The 17,742-nt window shown below is 43.1% G+C and overlaps 1 protein-coding gene across 1 annotated transcript in view; it reads left to right on the top strand.

Moving 5' to 3' along the window:
- The window catches only part of MEGF10 (multiple EGF like domains 10), a 120,977-nt gene that overhangs the window by 80,182 nt on the left and 23,053 nt on the right, over nucleotides 1-17,742 (top strand). Inside the window, exons 9-12 of the mRNA XM_080804779.1 lie at nucleotides 875-1,049; nucleotides 2,280-2,400; nucleotides 3,102-3,265; nucleotides 5,335-5,437. Coding sequence (XP_080660905.1) covers nucleotides 875-1,049; nucleotides 2,280-2,400; nucleotides 3,102-3,265; nucleotides 5,335-5,437 — 563 coding nt within the window. The remainder of the gene's footprint in view (nucleotides 1-874; nucleotides 1,050-2,279; nucleotides 2,401-3,101; nucleotides 3,266-5,334; nucleotides 5,438-17,742) is intronic.

Raw genomic sequence — 17,742 nt, 5'->3', positions numbered from 1 at the left:
GGCTTCAGGGGCTGTGTGCTTTCACTAAGGTACCCAGGCAGTGGGAGAGCTGTTGTGCCATCTCAGCCTCCTCCTCTCCCCCAAATCATTCTCTCTAAGACTGAAAATCCATGGATTGTCTCTGGATGAGAGTCCCTTACCAAAGTTCTGGATGAGGCAGTGGATTCTGCTGTGGGCTGTAGTTACCAGGAAGGGTTTATCTCCACCAGGGGTGGAAGAGACCGTCTTTCACAGCCTTCCGATTGTGAGCAGAGCCAGTTTGATTGTTGAGATGTTCCTGTGGTGAGAAGCACATGTGTTTTGCATGCCACAGAGTGTCCTATTGTGTCAGCCTCACTAACAAGTGCCTCCCAGCGCAGCTGATGTGTCCGTTTGCTCCAGAGTGACAGCTGGCTGCCTGGCCAGTCCCTGCGGCAGCTGCCTCAGGTAGAGACAGCTGCTCTGCCAGCAGGTACGGAGAACAGAAACAGGCAAGGAAGGTCCACTGCTTTTGGAGTTCCTTGGACATAAAACCCCGGTTCACCACTTTGGTGTCGTGCACCGGACAGAGTCGTTCTTTCAACCCTCTCATCTAGGGACCTATTGCTGAATTAGTGCTTTCAACTTATGAAGATTATAATGAATTTCAGACAAAAGGAAGCCATTGTAATAGTCTTCCGGTTAGAGCATGATGCCGATTTCACGCCGCATTTCTGTGGTACCAGTCGGGTTTCAGCCAATTAATTAAATCATAGCAAGCCTGGGAACGAAGTTTAAATTATTGTGCATGGAATTACCCACCCATTCATTGCTCATGGCTGAAGCAACATTTGCATGGGCCCTGGGTGTCATGTTCACCCGGGAGTGACTTTCTCCTTTCATCCGTGTCTCTCAGCTGTCACCCCATGTCTGGAGAGTGTGCCTGCAAGCCGGGCTGGTCAGGACTCTACTGCAATGAGACGTGTTCTCCTGGATTCTTCGGGGAAGCTTGCCAGCAGATCTGCAACTGCCAAAACGGGGCTGACTGTGACAGTGTGACCGGGAAGTGCACCTGTGCCCCGGGATTCAAAGTGAGTGGCTCTGGAGGAAGGTGACGCGGGGTACGATGAGGAGCATTATGACACCGTGTCCCATATAGGACCTTTCCTCAAGTACAGGGAATGTGCTAAGATCTGTCACATCATGGCCTAGAAAGAGAATGAAAAGCATTAATAAGAAACATAAGGAGGTACCTTATTGCCCGTGCACCCACCGAGCAGAATTTTACCTAGTTTCTAGGATTCCTGAACTACAGGTTAGGAATTTTTGTTTTAAAGGAAAATGGGGGAAAAAAATAAAGGAAAATGGGTGAGTTTTGATTATTTTCTCTCCTTTGAAAGAGGAGAGGATTAACCAATGAAGATGTTGTTAATTATTCCAGAGTGTGAAATGTGGGGTGAGTAGGTAATAAAGACTCAGAGTTGAGGGGATCTTTACAGGTTTTTCTAACCTATATCACTATTCTTTGGTGGAGCCCTTCATTAAGCCTGTGTTAAGTCTCTTCTGTTTTTCTTTTTATTTATTTTTAAAGATTTTACCTATTTATTTGAGAGGGAGAGAGAGAGAGAGAGAGAGCGTGAGCAGGGGGGAGGGGCAGAGAGAGAAGCAGACTCCCCGCTGAGCAGGGAGCCCAAGGCAGGGTTGATCCCAGGACCCTGGGATCATGACCTGAGCTGAAGGCAGATGCTTAACCGACTGAGCCACCCCAGCACCTCAAGTCTCTTCTGTTTTTAAAGAAGATGACCTCCAGCCATCCTTGATAATCCACTTCTATGTTTTAGGCTTATTGTCAGATAATAAATTGAATCATGCTGTAGGTGGTGTGTGTTCTGTTGCTTTGCCTCACCCACTAATCATTTTACATATTATTCAAAGAAGGCTAGGAAGCATTGCAATTTAATGTATAGTTTATATTTATGCTTATTTATTTATTGGCTGTAGTTGATAGTTTATTGTTCTGTATCTGCTTGTCTGAGTGCAAGGACAAGGGTTTTTTTTTTATTTGCTAGGAGGGGAAGCTTATGAAGGCAGCAGGCTCTTTTGAGTCCCATTTAATACTGAATCCTAAACAGGCCAGCTAGCATTGCCCTTGAATCTTTAAAATTTGTATGCTGAGGACATTTAACAATTTTAAAAAAATACAAGTATTAAAATTAGACAGGGAATATAATTAGCAGTGCCAAGATGTATTTTTGTTTGTTTGTGCTGGCCTTATTTCATGCAGTAAAATTGCATGCCTTTTCCTCTCTGTGCCTGTCTAGGGCATCGACTGCTCTATCCCATGCCCACTGGGAACCTACGGAATAAACTGTTCCTCTCTCTGTGGCTGTAAGAACAATGCTTTCTGCTCACCTGTAGATGGGTCTTGTACTTGCAAGGCAGGTAAGTGGGTGAATGAGTCTTTTCTCTGCTCTTCATTCTGTTACCTTCTAAAGTCACAGAGAAGAAACCTCCACTAGGGTTCTAGCTCCATTGGTGCCAACGTTCAGCATCTAATCCCAGCCATCCAGGGTGGGCTCTCCTACATTTGTGAGCCAAGGAAAGGGACTTATGTAGGATCTCCAAAGTTGCTGCCAGCTCCCAAAGTCTGGGAGTCTGTGGGCTTTGGGTTAAAGTGAGCAAGCAGACATACAGCCATGTCCCGAAATTGGCCTGGAGTCGCACCAAGAAATGCAGCCAAGGTCCAATTTTAGGCAAAGGGCAAAATGTATCTATCTCTAGTTGCTGCAACAGGCAGGGTCCAGTGGGTTTGCTTTAAAGGTAGGGTTGCTCTTTCAAACACATGCCTTCCTTTAGCCTCCCATATAAATATTTCACTTTCCTGACCAGAGCGACACTCGGCATTCTGCATGGCTTATCGCCACACATTAGAGGTGCCCCTGCTCCCTGTCTTATCCCAGTAGCCCAGCGGTGCCTCTTGCTCGTGGCATCTTTGACCATCATACAGCACAGATGGAATCTGGGTACTTGGGTCGTTGCTGATGGAGGCGCCTCTCGGCAGCGCCCCTGCTCTCTGTGCTGGGCCTGGGGGCCCCGATGTGCACCATTGTTTCCTCCACGCTCTGGCGTTCTTGTTGCTGCAGGCTGGCACGGTGTGGACTGCTCCATCAGCTGTCCCAGTGGCACTTGGGGCTTTAGCTGTAACCTGACCTGCCAGTGCCTCAACGGGGGAGCCTGCAACACCCAAGATGGGACCTGCACGTGTGCACCTGGTTGGCGTGGGGAGAAGTGTGAGCTCCCCTGCCAGGTACGACAGAGCCAACATCCCAGCTGGGAAGGCATGGGGGGTGGGGTTGCTGAGGGCAGAGTGTCTCCTCACTGCTGCAATGTCCCCAGTGTCAGGCATGCATGTATGAACCCAACGAAACCCTCAGAAGAACTGAGGTCTTTGAAGTCAAATCGGACATAAGATCAGAAGAGGGATAGACATGGAAATTGGTTGGGTAGCTCTGCGAGAAGCACTCCCTTCTTTTCCTTCATCTCTGCCTGGTTTCCCCCCGCCGCCCCCCCTAACCCCGTTCCTGTAGCCCTATGTCTCCGTGGCAGCCAGTCAACCACCCAGCCGTCTGCCTGTCAACTCTCCAAATATTGTATCTCCATTATCATGGAAATCCTTCCGTCTCAGGGCGGGAAAGTGGCAGAGGATTGAAAGGGGGTGGTGACCAGTGTCACAGAAATGCTTACTGAGGTGGTGAGAGGTTTAGAAACAGCCGTCTGTTAAACACAAGTGCATCTCAAGTCACAAGAATCTCCAAAGATTTCCCTCGTTCTATGCTGGCTCCACTCCCCTGACCTACTTTGGAGGCAGTAGTCACTATAAATCTCATACCCTGTCCCACTGCAGGCAGACAGGGGCTGCAAGTGGGACACATGTTCTGTAGTAACGTGCCGATTTCCCTTTCTTCCTCTGAAGCCCGTGGCCTGTTTCTTGCCCTCTTTTCCAAGACTCTTTCTTCCTATCTCATTTCTTTCCTCCTAAGCCATTAAGCGTTCACTCAGTGATGTGCATTCTCGCCCCCAGGAGAAATGGCGAGATGACACTGTGACCCTCAGAACTGGGCCCCTTGTGGTGGGAGCAGTTTTCCCCTGGGCTTCCACTTCATCAAGTACAACCCATTTCCCAACTAGAGAGGATCCCACCCTGGGCTCTCATGTGCCCTCCAAACCCCTGGGAAAGAGTTCAGTTAGCTTTGCTGCCTCTCATCCACCAGTGAACAAATTATTAGTGCTCTGTGACGGGCTCGAAGAGCACCTTTCACTCACAATCTGATGGTAGGTAAACCAAAGCACCTGGCACAATCTTGCCCTGTGTGTGTGTGTGTGTGTGTAAGATGCTTTAGAAAATTCACTGAAGTCCACTGCTGGTTTAAGTGGCTCATATGGTGGCAAAACCCCAGCAAACATTAGTGGAGCCTAATTTTTTTTTATTTTTTTAGTTTTTTAGTTTTAGTAAATTGTAGTCAAATGATGATGCTCTCAGATACCCACCACCTGTTTTATGCTGGTTTTCAGCTTCATTGCCCTGCGTAACTGTGTACGCCCTGAAGGTTTATAGTGTCCTCCCTCAGTTCGTCAAGACCTGGCATGAAAGGGAAGTGTTGCTAAGTGCAGAGTTTTCCATTCCTTTCCCACAAACTAAACGATTACATGCCTGAAGGGTGTCATCTCTGCTGGACCGAAACGGATGGGCACCTGAAAACATTCAGGCCTGGGAACAGACCGGGGAGGAGTGCGTGCCAGCAAGTACGCCAGCCTTCCTTGGGATCTCGATTCAGAATACTCATGTCCTTGACACTTCCTCATGGAAAGGAGGGTATTGACTGGGGAAAGCAACAGAAGATTTTCACTTCTCCTAAAGGTTCTTTGTATTGCATTGGAAGTTTACAGAAATGAACTTCAATTAGCGCTATGATTTTCTTTTAATTTTAGAGCTTAATGAGTAGCATGCCCTACAAGGAACACGTTATAAAAATCTTCAGGAGCAAAAGACTATTTCATTATGAGCGGTGGCTTATGATAAGACACAAAAGATTCTCTTAATTAATGAGCATGTTTACATATATTTGTATGTGTGCATATCAGTTGGTTTCACCATTCATAGGACCAACCATTACCTTAGACATCAATTACAGTCTGAATGATTTTAAAACACCACTGCCTGCATTTGGGGAAAGAGAGAGATGGCAAGAGGGGATTATAATGTGTGTTGCTGAGAGATGCTTGGGAGAGGAGAGTCCTGGATCTGAGGTGGCTGACCGAGGTCCCCATCATCTCTCAGTATGGGTTTCCATGACCTTATCGCTGTCTTCCACGCAGGATGGTACGTACGGGCTGAACTGTGCAGAGCGCTGTGACTGTAGCCATGCAGATGGCTGTCACTCCACAACGGGTCACTGCCGCTGCCTCCCCGGATGGTCAGGTGAGCCAGGGACCACTACTTGAAATGGGAAACGTGCCACGTTATACCCAGTGCTGTTCCTTGCTGCTTTAGAGAAGCACACACAGGTCACCTTTTCAGGGAAGAAGAAATGTTAAAACCTCCAGTGAAAACGGTCACATTTTTACCCAAGAGATATCAGTATGAGACCTAATTCAGTAACTAGGGACGAGTGAATGGCTTGAAGGGCCTAGCAAGGCTTCTGTGACATTTTGGAGCACTGAGGAAAGGATGGAAAGAAACCATAAGAACATAACTAAGTTCATCTTGGTGAGGCAAAAATATTCAATATTAATATTAATATGGTTAATATGCCATATTAAAATATTCATTGCTAGACATGAAAGTTTTAAAACTTTCTTTTTCTTACAATAATACTTAGGTCATAAAAATTCATAGTATGATTGAGTATCAATTTTGTAGCCACAAGGTGGAGGTTTCTCCTTATTTATAGGGCTTCACGGTTCCAGCTAGGAAGTTTATCAGACTAGAAAATGAACCCTGCTTTTGCTCATGATAAACAGACTTGGGAGAGGGCACTGAATGCTCAGGCAAATTGGGGTCCTGCTTTTTTGTTTCTTTCATGAAGTCAAGCCTATTCTAAAAAACAAAAACAAAACCTTACAAAATGAGTGGAATTTAAAATGCTTATTTAGAAAAATTACAAATGGAAATGCACCAAGAAAGTTATTGAACTTGGGGATGAGAGACTGGGTCTATTTATGAGCGATTTCTTCTGAAAGTAAAAGAAAATATTGGCTGCTAATACGCCAATTGGGAGTCAAGTACTGTGAAACTTGGGTGCGTGTTTAAGGTGGTTAAATGAGCCCAAACTCTCTTTTAAAATTCTCATTCCTAGTCATTTGTGTATGTGTGTGTTTGGTTGTGTATTTTGCATATGTTGTATTTATATCTAAATATACATGTATCTATGTTCAGAGAAGAGAGGGAGATTTGTAGGAAACAACTATTTCCATACTGATGGTGCTTCCCTATCTTCCAAAATGGTTTTTTGACTTACCTCCTTTTTTTTTTGTTTTTGTTTTTTGTTTGTTTGTTTGTTTGTTTTTATTTTGACATGTCTTCTAAAAGAGAAACTGGTAGTAACAAGCCAAGTGTCCTCTGTAGTGATGGTTCATGTTTTGAGGAGATGGTTCTTTCAGAGGAGAATCTTATGCCTCCATGCCAGAAATGGAACATTTAGGAAATTATGGCATTAGGGTGATCTTACCTCTTAGCAAAAAAGCATAAAAATAAGAACAGAGAAATAAAAATAAGTAGTGTTTATTGAATGGTTACGGCAGGCTTGCAACAACTCTGTGAGATAGAAAATATCATTCTGTCCTTTTTGCAGATGAAGAAACTGAGGCACAGAGAAGTTGAGTGTTGATCAAGGCCCCAGGGTCAGTAAATGAGAGAGACAGGGTTTGCACTAATGCCCTCCCACTGCATCTCCAGCTCTCGTTGTGACTGCACAGACTGTGCACAGACTTCTTCCAAAATGTGCTGAGGGAAAGGACAGTTAGGCTGAGATTAATTCTGAGCATGGATGAGGACTTCTGAGAATTATATGAGAGGACTGTGGTGATAAGTGCTGATAAACTGCAACCTCTTCATATATGTGCATATGTGTGTATGTGTATGTTTATGTGTGTCTGTACATACCTAGGGAGAGAGAGAGAGTATATATGCATATGTTTATATGTATGCATTTATATATAAAGAGACAGAGAGGCAGAGGCAGAGAGAGGAAGATATACCACAGAATCCACCTATTTGTATAGGTGTATACACCTATTTGTATAATCCAGTGGTTTTTAGTATAGTCAAAGAATTGTACAACCATCATCAGTATCATTTTTAGAAGACTTTCATCACCTCGTAAAGAAATTCCAGTTGTACTTATTAGCAGTTATTCTCCATTTACCCCCAACTCACCACTAGGCATACTCCCCTGCCCCACCCTAAGCAACCATTAATTTACTTTCTGTCTTTATAGATTTGCCTATTCTGATACTGCATAGATTCGTGCAATATGTGGTCTTTGGCTACTGGCTTCCTTCTGTTGGCTTGTTTTCAAGGTTCATTCCTACTGAAGCATTTATCGGTACTTTATTCCTTTTGACCGCTGACTAATATTCCATAGTACGGGTAGACCACGTTTTATTTGCACGTTCATCAGTTAATAGGCATTTAGGTTGTTTCCACTTAATGGCTATTTTGAAAAATCCTGTTAAGGACATTCACGTACAAAGTTTTGTGTGGATGTGTAAGTTTGGAATATAAATTAGGGGTGGAATGCTGGGTTGTGTGATAACTCCAAGTTGAATCTTTTAAAGAATTGCTACACTGTTCCTCAAGGCAGTTGCGCCGTTTTCCACTCCCACCAGTAATGTGTGAGGTTTCTGTCTCCTCACCCAAAATTTTTATTATCTGTCTTTTTTATTCTGGCCATTCAAGTGGTGTGAAATGTTATTGCATTGAGTTTTTGATTTGCATTCCCCTAATAAAGGACGATTTAAACGTCTACTGTATTTAGTTCGGCCATCTGTATATCTTTTTCCAGCCATCTGTATTTCTGCTATCTACTCAGAGACTTTGCTCATTTTTTAATTGGGTCACTTTGTATTTTTATAATTGACTTGGAGTATTTCTTTATGTATTTTATATGTATGTTCCTTATCAGATGTATGATTTGCAAATATTTTCTCCCATTCTGTATATTACTTTTTTCACTCTCTTCATGAGTCTCTTTCCACAGAATAAATTTTTATTTTGACGGAGTTCAGTTTATCTGTTTTTTTCTTTTGCTGCTAATGTTTTCGGTGTCAAATCTAAGAAACCGTTGGCTAGTCCAAGGTCACGAAGATTTGTACCTGTGTATTCTTCTAAGCATTTTATAGTTTTAGATTTTACATTTAGGTCTTTGATCCTTTTCGAGTTTGGTTTTATATATGGTGTGAGATTAGGGTCCAACTTCATTCTTCCACATGCTGATTTCCATTTGTTCCAGCATAATGTCCTGAGAAGATCATTCATCCGCCTCCCCGCCCATCACCTGTATTGTCTTGATACCCTTGCAAAAAATCAACTGACCACTTGTATGAGGGCATTTATGTCTGGACTCTCACTTCTGCTCCTCTGATACATATCCTTATGCCAGTACCATACTGTTTTGATTACTATAGCTTTATAGAAAGTTTTGGAAATATGGGGAGTGTGAGTCCTTCAATTTGGTCTTCTTTTTCAAGATTGTTTGGGCCATCCCGGGTCCCTTGAATTTCTATATGAATTTTAGGGTGAACATATCAATTCCTATGAAGAAGCAAGGTGGATTTAATGAGGAATGAGTCTATAGATCAATATGGGGATTACTGCTAACTTGGCAATACATGTCTTCAGATCCTTGAATAGAAAATGTCATCAGTGACCTCTTTGTCAGTGTCTCAGTCCTTTGAAATTTGTTGAGAGCTGCTTTGGCTTCTGACAGGAGTAAACTGAGATGAACTGTCATGTGCTTGATTTCCTGTGTCTGAGAGCTACCTTGGGAAGCAGACCAAGGCTGGGGTAATGGACTTTATTTCCTGTCAATAGGAGTTACCCATAGACACAAGGACTCTTCTGCCCTCCAGTTTCTCCTTGACCTGCAAAAGCTAAGATAACTCTGACCTCACAGCGTGAAATTCCACCTCCCCATGTTTCCATGTGGCTCTCAGTCACTAAATGTTAAAACTGCATCATGCTAAGAGTAAACCAGATTTCGTCACTTCCCTAGCATGCTTGAACTCCTCAAATAAAATGACCAGTACTAAGTTCTCCATCACCACAATGAAGGAAAGGCATTTTGAACCCCCGGGCAAATTCAGAACTTTTCTAACAGAGAAGCCCTATCATTTGTTTTGGACCACACTCCACCAAATCTCCTTTTGTTTTATGAATACAGAGGAAATGTGAGGTGTTCCTGAACACACCAGTCATTGCTCAAGTATCTACCTGCTTTGATGATTTAGAGCCAGACTGTGAAAGGCATACTCGCGTCTACATGAGAAAAGCAGGAGATATGATTTGGCCTGAAGCCAGCCAGAAAATGTGTTTGTTGCATTCCACAGTCTGGGTCGTGGGGTAAGACAAATTACCCCATCTGGCCTTAGACCTATGGAGCTCCTGCGGGAATGCAGTGACTTTGTCACACAGCATAATCTTGTAATACTCTGTCCATCTGTGACTGGTCTGCTTCTCCAAAGGGGAAGACACTCTGCTGCTTCAAGCTGCTCTTTACTTATCAGCCCCCTGTCTCTTTGCTTCATGGCCCCATTGTCTCATTTCTCTGGGTCTTCTGTGGAGGCTGTTGATCTCTGATGATCTAAGACTGCCCCAAGAATTTTTTAAAGAGAAATCATTCCCCACATTCACAGTACATACTAGGTATATGCAAACTTACATCAAGGAGAAGAAGGTTACGAACATTTCAAAAAGCCCCCCACCAATTGGACCAAGAACTGGTTCATTTTCCCAAGAGGAAAGAAGAGGGGACTCTGTGTTATTTACATAGAGCGCCATTTCATTGTCAACACTGGATAGACTCATAATTTTTCATCAACGAACTTGTTTTTGAAGAAGTACCTCAGAAGAATCTTTCTCCACATAAAGAAAGCTTTGGCTTTGCATTTGGATACCAGATGCCAGGGCGGATAAATAACATGAGTCTGGGGAAGTCAATGATTCCTTTTCCTCTCCTCCCTGTTGTTGAGGGTGCTGTAGCTGAAATGTGCGGTATCACTGGACAGGGTAATAGCGTTGGGGGTAACAGTGAGGTTTTGGTGTAGTCTAACAACAAGAGTGTAACGGGGCTCTTCCCCTGACAAATCAATAAGAAGGCACAGGGTCACCAACAATGCAAGGTCATGGAGGACAGTGTTGGGGGGGATGCTCATCAGACCTCTGTTTTTAGAGCCAGAGATAAGGGTGGGGAGAGCTTTATTCCTCTTTACAAAGAAAATGACACACCTTGGGCACCTGGGTGGCTCAGTTTGTTAATCAACTGCCTTTGGCTCAGGTCATGATCCTGGAGTCCCAGGACTGAGTCCTGCATTGGGCCCCCAGCTCCACGGGAAGTCTGCTTCTCCCTCTGACCTTCTCCCCTCTCATGCTCTCTCTCACTCTCTCTCTCTCAAATGGATAAATAAAATCTTTGAAAAGAAAATGACACACCTCAACTGAGGAAATCATCTGCTAATCTGATACACTAAGGAAATCAGCTGGCTTTCTCACCGTGGGGCTCATCCACCACTCCTCCTGACTTTACCCTCTTTTCTGACGTTGGACTGTCTTTTTCTCCTAAAGGAACTGAGACTCTATTTCTATCATCGACCGTTCCATTTTACCTGGTTCTAAAACAGATTTTCAAAAGGTACTGCCATACATATTACCCAAACCAAAAGTTGCCTCTGATATCCCGGGTACTATTTCCAAAAGAAAGGTACCATTAAAAAAAGACAGGCACTTTTATTATATATAGTTATTTAAAACCTTACTATATAGCTATTTTTAGCCATTTGACTATTTTATCAAAAAGAGGCAGATTGCAGTTTAAAAAAAATGGGCAGAAAAATGAAACACTGTCCAAAATATAGTCTGCGTCCTAGGCGCCTTCTCCCACACCTCTCCCCACATACACATGAGCCCACACGTGCATGTACGCAGGCACACACACGCACACACATGCACACTGCTATAAAATGAGACTGACTTTTAAAAATGATTATTCAAAAGTCCCAGATGTCAATGAAATGTAATTAGTTGTGTGTGTGTGTGAATGTGTATTTCCAGAGTAGTGAGGTAATATGCTTTATAAATATTTTCCCAAAACAGTAGAAACATGCTGACGTTTTTTTCTTCCTTTCTGCCTTGACTTCAGCCAGCCAGAACACCTCTTCACTGAGCATGAGAGCTAATCAAGATTTTATTCCAGCTGTGTGGGGACATAGGTCGTCTCCAGCCTGGTTCCCAGCCCTGGCTAAGATCACTGTCACCTGGGAATATTTTTAACTTGTGTGTTCCCCGTCCCCACCTCACATCTACTGAATGACAAGCTGGAGAGTGAGTGAGGAGGGGGATGGAGCCGTTGCCAGCCCATAAAGCACCTTTTGTACAAATTTGGAGAAGATTTGGAAATCTTTCAGGTTGCACTTCTTGGCAGGTCAAGGGCAAGCTGGATTTCGTCTTCCCTTTGCTCTGTGGCCTGGGGCTCTTGTGCAGTATACAGCCTGCACAACTTTACATGGTGGCCTCGTTTGTCATTTCAAAAGCTGCACTGGTGACCCATGCATGGACATAGTTACCAGTCTGTAGACTGGCCTCTGCTATGCCTTTTTACTCTCACTATTGAAGAGGTAGAGGGGTCCCAGGGAGCATTTCTGTGACAGAAGCCTTGTAACCAGTGGCAGAAGGCTTAGGGATATACTCATACCGCGGCGGGGGCGGAGGGGAGTTAAATGCTAAACTAAGAGAAAAGAGATTAGGATACCAAATCAACCTCTAGGAATGGTGGGAAAAGGAGAGGAACTAGCAAGCATGGATGAGGGTAGCAGGGGCAAGAAGAGTAGCAGGAGAGGTGGGGTGATTCTCTGAGTCTGGCCAGGAGGAGTGTGTTAGAAGGAGGAAAGTTTCTGAGAAGAGCCTAGCTTTTCTTTGCTTTTTTCTTTCTTTCTTTCTTTCTTTTTTTTTTTTTTTTTAGAATTTATTTATTTATTTGACAGAGTGAGATCACAAGTAGGCAGAGAGGCAGGCAGATAGAGAGGGGAGGAAGCAGGGTCTCCACTGAGCGGAGAACCCAACGTGGGGCTCGATCCCAGGACCTTGAGATCACGACCTGAGCTGAAGGCACAGGCTTAACCCACTGAGCCATCCAGGCACCCTGAGCCCAGCTTTTTGGCTCTTCCCAGCAAGCACAGCTAGGCCTGTAGTGGTTCCAGCCCCTCCCCCAAAGGATGGCCCCCTCTGTGCATTTCCCCAAATACTCCAAGTAGGACCAGGTGAACAAGTGAACTGCTACCATAGGTACTGATCTGTCCCAAAGTGATCTCTCATGAGGCTTAATAACACCTGAGTTGTTATAGTAAGGGGGAAACTACCTTTCATTGTGCAGTAACATAAAAGTCCAAATTCAGGCACAAATGAGCTTTAATTAACATGCATGCACCCAATCAACCAGGGTATTGAAGGGTGGACAGCATTCATGCAGGAGCCCTTGTAGGTCTGTCTATGTGATTTTGTGGGGAGGGAGTTCTGCAAAAGCAGAATGTGGGGTCCCTGAGGTGACGGTGGAGGAAGGGGCTTGTGTTCTGAAAAGAAAGGCTGCAGAAACAGCCAAAGCTCCCCGAGTTCCCCATCTGTCTAGCAGTCTGTCCTGTTTGCTTTTATCCGGGGGTCCAGGGTGAGGCAGGTCATACTCTCTGGTGCTTTTGTCTTGCAGCTGCAAATGCAAACATTGATGCTTTCTAGGACTTTTCAAGTTGTTTTTTTCAACTTGGTCATCCCGAGAAAGCAGATCTTTTTTTTTTTTTTAAATCCATCTTTAAAATTCATGCATCCAAATAGAACAATTTAGCAAGCCTTTTCGAGTGTCTCCTGAGTTGTGTGCAGCCACAGTGCTGGGTGGTACCGGGAACACAAGGGGAAAGCATTGCCAGCCCCCGGCCTGCAGAAGCTCACATCCTCTCGGGCCAACCCTGCATGGGCACCGGTGGAGACGCCAATGAATTAACGTCTCTACGCCAGCAGTAAGTGGCCGCTTTGTTAGCAAGAGGATTAGGAAAGCAGAAAAAGTCTTATGACTCTATACTGTGGTTCTTCTCTTCTATAATCATCAAGCCCAATGATTATTAACAAATCTCTCTCTTCGTTCTAATACGTGTTTCATAGCTTGTTGCTCAGGAACCAGACACTGAATTGAAATCATGTCCTTCGTTCACTAATGCCCCCAAAGGTTGCAGTGCTGGCAGAAGGAATATGAACAATTAGCAAGATGAGGAGTTTGGGTTCTATCTCTGAGAGGGAGAAGTACTGACACCCCAGATGATTTCTTTTACCGCATTCATGCGATCACAAATGCCTAGTGAATGCTGGTTTCACACTGAGGCTGCCGGCATAATGCATCAGGCATGAAATGCACGAACATTTCTTTAGAGCTGCTTAGCTGAAGTTTATCACGATCATTCAGTCATTGCCTAGCAACTTGGGAAGGCTATCAAAGAGCTCTTTGTCCTTGGTCCTGGCAAAAACAGTCCCTCACAGATCGCCTTATCAGCGTTAGAACGTTTATCAGGAAAAAAATTCTTCCTTCCATTGAACCAGAGATTTCTGCAAATTTAAAGATACCCCTTTCCCGTTTTGTCCCCTCTTCCAAATACCTTAGGGAGTTGCTTCATGAAGTAATTCCTATTAGAGCCTTTATCTGTTCTTTAGTAAACCTTCCAAAAGAATTTCTGCAAGATGCCTCCATAATTCTTCTGCTTTGTAATCTGGGCTAACATTAAAAAACACAGACCACAGACCTGAGCTCATGAAGGTCTGTCTTCTCCAAAATCAGCAAGGCAGACACTTCCACCCCCTCAGATGGGAAAGGTCACCATTTTAGGCACACAGAACAGAAATACGCTGGGTTTCTTGGTTTGCCTATGCTTCTCATCATTTCTTTCGGGAAAGAGGGAATTATATGGTTGCTCCATCCACTTGGAAAATGGTTCTGAATATCATGGTGGAAAGAGGGACTCTGCTTATTGATGCATTCAACAAATATTTAGCACCATCTTTAATAACATCTTTAACACTGTAGGGAGCAAAATCCCCATCTCGCTTTCAGGGAGCTGCCAGAATTCATTCATTACCCTGTGTGGAATATGGGGTGGGGGGCAGGTACAGATATTTCATCTCCATTTTCTCTTATGTTTCTCTGGAATTTATCCTCCCTGGATTCCAACTGCCAATGACTTAGTTTAAGACCTTGTCATATATATCTTTTTTTTTTTTTAACCTGTGTGACCTACAACAGCCACCTGACACAGGCCTTCTCTCTTCCAGGCTCATCCTCCTCATACTGTCTTCTGCCCTCCTGCCAACCACAAATCTAATTATGTGCTTCTCCTACTTAATTGTCTATTTTGTCCCTGTCACCCCCAAGGGGGAGGCTCACACTCCACAGCATGGCGTTCTTGGCTTTCTCTGCATGCCACAAACTGGCTTCCCAGAGACCTTCCCATTCTTTCCAACCCCAGTTTTGGCTGTTCTCAGCTTTGGGTACTTCCTTGGACTTTAGAGTCTTATACGCACCATTCCATTAGCTTGGAACCGTTGTCCACCTTCACAAGCTATTTCCTTTTCTAAAGCTATTTCCTTTTCTGACTGTGATCCCCCAGACAGAGTTAACGGTGCTTATTCTGGGGCCGTTATCATTCTACAGCTGGAGGTCTTTCTTAGAGAACCTATTACCAGTAAGCCAATAGCTTACTGGACCCCTTGAATGTTGATTAAGTTGAATTCTTTTTTCTGTCTTTGATTAAAAAAGGAAACAGAAAAATGTCTTGTAGAACGCCAGCCAAGTTTGCAAAGACTGCGGTGAAATCGATGGAAATAATTTAGGATTAACACACACACTAAAAAAAGATGGTTAATGCAAACTTAGAATTCCCTATCCTGAAAAAAAATTTACGGCAGGAATACCTTTACACAGAAGTCACATCAGTAGCTGTATACCTAGTGTAACCTAGAGAAGCACTTGCCCAGTTACCTCCTCTGTGAGCCTCACTGCTTGATAGATATTTCACAATTAGAGATTTATTTCTTAGGCTCCTTACATGTATATTCCCTTAAAATACAAGTATTCTCTGGAGAAGGTAACAACTCAACAATAATCAATTTATCTTATCTTTTCTTGACTATAAGATGAAGGGAAAGATAACAGGAGGGCACAGAGCTCTGAAGAGGAGAAAATGGGACAGCAAGAGGAAAAAATGCAGCTTCAAATATACAAAGTCTACAAATAGATTAAGCATTAATATCTGAAAAATGATGATTTATTTTTACCAATGGTAGAGAAAAAGAAAAGGGATTGATTTTTAGGGGAAGTTGGTAATAGAATTATTATAATTTACTTTTTAAAGAAAGATTTATTTGCAATCCTGAAATAAAGATTTTTTAAAAGTAAGCTGGGTTCTGTTGAAATATGCTTATACATTTGGAGACAGAAGATTTGACAGATGATCTCTAGAATTCCCTGTGATTCTCTGGAAATGAAATCATGGGTAAATCATGTGAAACAAGCATATCATTGTAATGGATCTCTTTGCTATATCGTGGGCCCTGTTACTCTATGAAAATTACCTCGATAAAGTTGATTATGACAGATGGTTATGTTATCCAGCTGGACAAACCTATTAGGGAAGACAAGTCAGATATGAAATAAAGGATCACTTTATTCAGATTTGCCAATCTGCCCTGGAGTCTTTTTCTCTTAACATGCTCTGATTGAGAATGTGCTAAGTCGTATATAAATTATGATAATCTATAATGTAAAAAAGTGGCAGATAATTTTGACCTAAAGTGTGCTCCATTCCAGCTTCACTGCATTTATTGGATATGAAGGAGAGATTTGGCAAGAAGCTGATGAACCAAATCACCATGAATGGCTAAATCCCCCCCTTCCTCAAGCTCCCACCCCACAAAAATGTGCCAAAAATGAGGACTCATTTTCAGGATGATTTTCAGATTAACTCAGCTTCCGCATCTCAAAAATCCTAACTGGGATTTGCATGAATGGCTCCAAACCCAAATGCTCAGGGTTGTCTGAGTATCTGTGAACTGGGTGTCCCCATCCTAGCTGCCATTAAATAGGAGTTATGGATTATGGTCAGATCTCAGGACTGAAGCCTGTAACAGGTTACCCTTGTTGATACCTCCTTCAGACTCACAAAACAAAATTTAGGCTTGCAGCCCTCTTTTGAAGTGGTTTATTCCTCAGTAGGTTTGATGCTTTGCCTTGTCAGCCAAAACACCAGATACAACCCTATAGTTGGTGAATCACATTTGGTGAGCAGAGAATTTACATGTCATTCCACCTTAGCTTTTCAAAAGAGGTTTTTAGGGAAATAAAAAAAGATTGCATGTTCGTGAACTCAAGGGAAAAAAATCACAATGGACCCAAATTTTGTATTTTATTCTATAGGGAACCCCGAAACGCTGGTCAGCTTATAGCAGGTCTGATCTCCTTCAGCCCACAGTGCAAGCTCAAATAATCATCTATTGTTGGGGCAAGCTAGACACAATGAGGTCTGTACGCTTTCATGACTACTTAGCAGCCTTTACTAAGGGGGAGACTTTTGGAAGGAGAGAAACGGGAACTGTCCAAAGCGGAGTTATGGCTCGGCAGAAATGACTGTGTACCAATTAGCCATGTTCACGTTGTGGTTTGGGGCTGCACCTGTTTTAAGGTTTGGGCCACAGAAGCAAAAACTGTAATACAAAACATGCCTTTCTCAGCTTCCTTGGTGCTGGGTATTGACAGCGTTCTGGAGTCCCTGTGTGTGTACGTGCTTGTTTTTCCTGTGTTTTCCCTTGGTCTCAAGCCAGCCGTCGCTGGTTCACTACTAATTATAACTCATTGCTTCTCAATGCAGAGAGCATGTCTTTGAATTGCGGAGAATTCTGACTTACAAGAAAGAGGTGCCTGTTGTATTTCAAAGACAAACATACCAAAGAGACTTCTATTTACCTCAAAAAAAAAAACAAAACAAAACTGGTTTTATTTTTATTTTGGGGACTTATTTTGGTTCCCCTCCCTTGTTTTTTCTTTAGGCATTTGTTCATTCATGAGTAGCTCTAGAGTTTCTGTTCCCAGGGTGAGAGTTAAAAACCTACATATAGTATCCTAATAATCAATAACTTAGACAACAGTTATAAATAGCATCAGTTGTGATATTCTGCCTTTACCTGCCTGGTGTAAGGTGAAATTTTTAAAGAGGAATTTAGTGGCACAGATGAGTGTATCTTTCCATCCTGTACAATGTATCATCAAAATATTTTAAGATGGTATCTGCTCCAGGGGGAAGGTTCTCTTTATGTAGAACAATTTAACCACTGTTTTACTTCTCTTTCTCTTTTTACTCTTTGTTCATTTCTCTGTAAAGATGAAGAATGGGGCGGGGGAGGAAGTTTTCAACGATAAAATATTTTTGATAAATTTTTCTTTTAATAGAACTCTTGGGCTTCCCATTTGTTCCTCCTCCTAAAAG

This window comes from Martes martes, assembly GCF_963455335.1.
Source record: "Martes martes genome assembly, chromosome: 5".
NCBI classification, from domain to species: domain Eukaryota; kingdom Metazoa; phylum Chordata; class Mammalia; order Carnivora; family Mustelidae; genus Martes; species Martes martes.
Note: the sequence above shows the minus strand (reverse complement) of the source record. Positions and strands in the feature narration are given on the sequence as shown.